Source organism: Emydura macquarii, unplaced genomic scaffold, assembly GCF_026122565.2.
Source record: "Emydura macquarii macquarii isolate MOO-44397 ecotype Brisbane River unplaced genomic scaffold, CSIRO-AGI_Emac_v2 contig_829, whole genome shotgun sequence".
NCBI lineage: Eukaryota > Metazoa > Chordata > Testudines > Chelidae > Emydura > Emydura macquarii.
Window position 1 is genome coordinate 16,388 of NW_027130966.1, and position 3,044 is coordinate 19,431.

Below are 3,044 nucleotides of genomic sequence, written 5' to 3' on the forward strand. Positions count from 1 at the left end.
AGACTGTTGCTGGCTGAGCGTAGATGGGTGTGCAGAACGTACACATAACGAGACATGGGGTGATGTTTCCAAAGGTATTTAAGCACCCAGTGAGGTTATCAGAAGCACCTAGGAGCGTAAATGTCATTGATTTCAAGGGTGGTTCAGTGCATAGATGGTTCTGAAAATCCCACTAGGGGCCACAATACATTTTAAATTATGGACCAGGGCCCCTCACCAAAAAATCTTGAAGCCCTAGTAGATAAGACAAAGAAAGGGAGGGAGGGGAACAGAACCTAAGTGTTCTGGCAACCACTGCACCACACAGCACAGAGAACAATGCAACAGAGTGGTAATGGAGGGATGAGACTGGCCCATTGTTACATGCAGACAGAAGTGCAGCTGGGATTTGGTGCTGTAAATTAGTTGGGAAGCAGGCAGCAACTGTCTAGGCACGGAGCTGGGGGGAGAAAAGCTGCCACTTAACATGCTGGCGGAGTCCACTTCATATTGCCCTACAGCTTGGGAATCAGCGGTACTGGCGTTTTAGTCTATCAGCTTCATGGCCAAGGTGTGAGGTTCTTTGCGAGGATTGTTGGATTTGGATTTTACTTTGTTCCATCCTTCACTCTGCATCTGAACAAGCCTCTCCTTGAGACACAGACTCAGATGAGAACAAGTAACAAAGCTCCATTGATTTTAAAGGAGCCAATCCAATGTACACCAGTGTGATAACACGACTGATTGATTGTCAACCTGAGGAGCACTGACAACACCTAATCATTGTAAACGACGAGTGCTGTGCACCTCTGACATTCATACAATCAGATCTCAGGGAAAGCAGAATCCAGTCCATTCCCTTTGTAACTCTAATCCTAACCACTGCCCGTCTCATTCCCTCCACAGCCATCACACAATGGACTGAGGAAAAAATGTCCAACCAAAGCAGCATGACCGAGTTCCTTCTCCTGGGATTCTCCGATGTTCGAGAGCTGCAGATTTTACACTTTGTGGTGTTTCTAGTGCTTTACCTGGCATCCTTGGTGGGGAACCTTCTCATCGTCACAGCCATAGCCCTCAACCATCGTCCTCACACCCCCATGTACTTCTTCTTGATGAATCTGTCAATCCTAGAACTTGGCTCCATCTCCGTCATCATCCCCAAATCCATGGTCAATTCCCTCATGAACAGCAGGTCCATTTCTTACTCCGGATGTGTCGCCCAAGTCTTTTTTTTCTTATTCTTTGCTTCAGCAAATTTTGCCTTATTGACCATCATGGCGTACGACAGATACGTCGCCATCTGCCAACGACTGCACTACGAGATGGTGATGAACAGCGGAGCTTGTGTCCAAATGGCCACCAGTGCCTGGATCACTGCAATTCTCAACTCTGCAATACACACCGGAAACACTTTCACAATCCCCTTTTGTGGAGGCAACACGGTGGATCAGTTCTTCTGTGAAGTCCCCCAGCTCCTCAAGCTGGTCTGCATTGACTCTTACCTCAGTGAAGTTGGAGTTATTGTCTTTAGTATGTGCTTAGCCTTAAGCTGCTTTGTTTTCATAACTATGTCGTATGTTCAGATCTTCACCACAGTGCTGAGAATCCCCTCTGAGCAGGGCCGGCACAAAGCCTTCTCCACCTGCTTCCCTCACCTCACTGTGGTCTCCTTGCTAGTTTGCACTGCTGCCTTTGTCTACCTGAAGCCCACCTCCAGCTCAGCCTCAGGTCTGAATCTCTTGGTGGCTGTTCTCTATTCCATGTTGCCTCTGATGATGAATCCCATCATGTACAGCATGAGGAACAAGGAGATCAACAGTGCATTGAGTAAATGGATGTGTTGGAGGTTATTCAGCAAGAATAAAATGTCCACATGTCTCCTTCTGTAGCAATTTCATTCAGTGTTTCTTTATAAATATAATCATCTGATGATGTTATTGCCTCCCTGAGAGTATACTGTGCAATCTGTTTATGAGGAATTGGGTTTTAACACTAGTAAAAATCCAGGAAAACAATACTCAAGAAAAAAGTAATTACTATAGTTATACGTTAATGCAATTAAGATTGGTATCTATCTATCTATCTATCATGTACTGCTACCCATCACCTTGCTCCTATTAACCATAGCAAAATCCTTTGTGTGGTCTGTGGCTCTTCTTAATTTTTAAGGATAAAAACTCTGACAGAGATATGAGCACATTTGTTCTCTTTGGTTTTTGTTCATTAGTCACAGTTTTCATTTATCTTTCCTTAGTTGTTTGTTAGTTTTCTTTGTATCTGTGTTGCAGGTGGGTTTGGAAGGGGGAAGTCCTGGAGAGATTATAAGTGTTTGGTTAGACAGGATTTTCAATATTTGACTTCTCTTGAGGTTTCCAATACGTTTTCTCTTTAATGGGGTTTTCTGAGAGAGCTGTAGGTTTTCTCCCCACAATGATAATGGCCACGTTCCTCCTGAAATGATTATACTGTTGGGATATTATTGTGTTATTGATGATGTGTTGAGGGACAAATAAACTCAGGTGGTGTCTATTTCTTATTTTAACCCTCAATGAATATGTCAAAGCTGTATGCAGTGGATCTCTGTCAGTCCCAGGATATTAGAGTGACAAGGTGGGTGAGGTAATATATTTTATTAAACCAACTTTTTCTGATGAGAGAGATTAGCTTTCTCAAGCGACACAGAACTCTTATTTCCCAGACCCTACCAGCTCTGTGTGGCTCAAAAGCTCATCTCTCTCATCTAGAAAAACTGGTCCAATAAAAGATTTTACTTCACCCACATTCTCTATGTAAAATCTGTGTCAGTCTGGCTGTGTGGGAAGACTGCTTTGAAGAGAAACTTTTCCCAGTGTTTTCTAAAGAAACACTAACTCATAGAATCATGGAATCATAGAAGATAAGTGTTGGAAGGGACCTCAGGAGATATCTAGTCCTATCCCCTTCTCAAAGCAGGACCAATCCAACTAAATCATCCCAGCCAGGGCTTTGTCAAGCCAGGCCTTAAAACCTCTATGGATGGAGACTCCACCATTCATTTTAATGAGACCAAATCTGGATTCCAT

The 3,044-nt window shown here is 43.6% G+C and overlaps 1 protein-coding gene across 1 annotated transcript; it reads left to right on the top strand.

Annotated features, from left to right (window-relative positions):
* Window positions 1-911: 911 nt before the first annotated feature.
* On the top strand, window positions 912-1,871 carry LOC137149782 (olfactory receptor 14I1-like). The gene has a single exon (XM_067543380.1). The coding sequence runs from the start codon at window positions 912-914 to the stop codon at window positions 1,869-1,871; it is 960 nt and encodes a 319-aa protein (XP_067399481.1).
* The last annotated feature ends 1,173 nt before the right edge of the window (window positions 1,872-3,044 follow it).

Bases quoted from the DNA above. Each gene is read 5' to 3' on its own strand.
- LOC137149782 (XM_067543380.1), top strand. From the start codon at position 912: ATGTCCAACCAAAGCAGCATGACCGAGTTCCTTCTCCTGGGATTCTCC.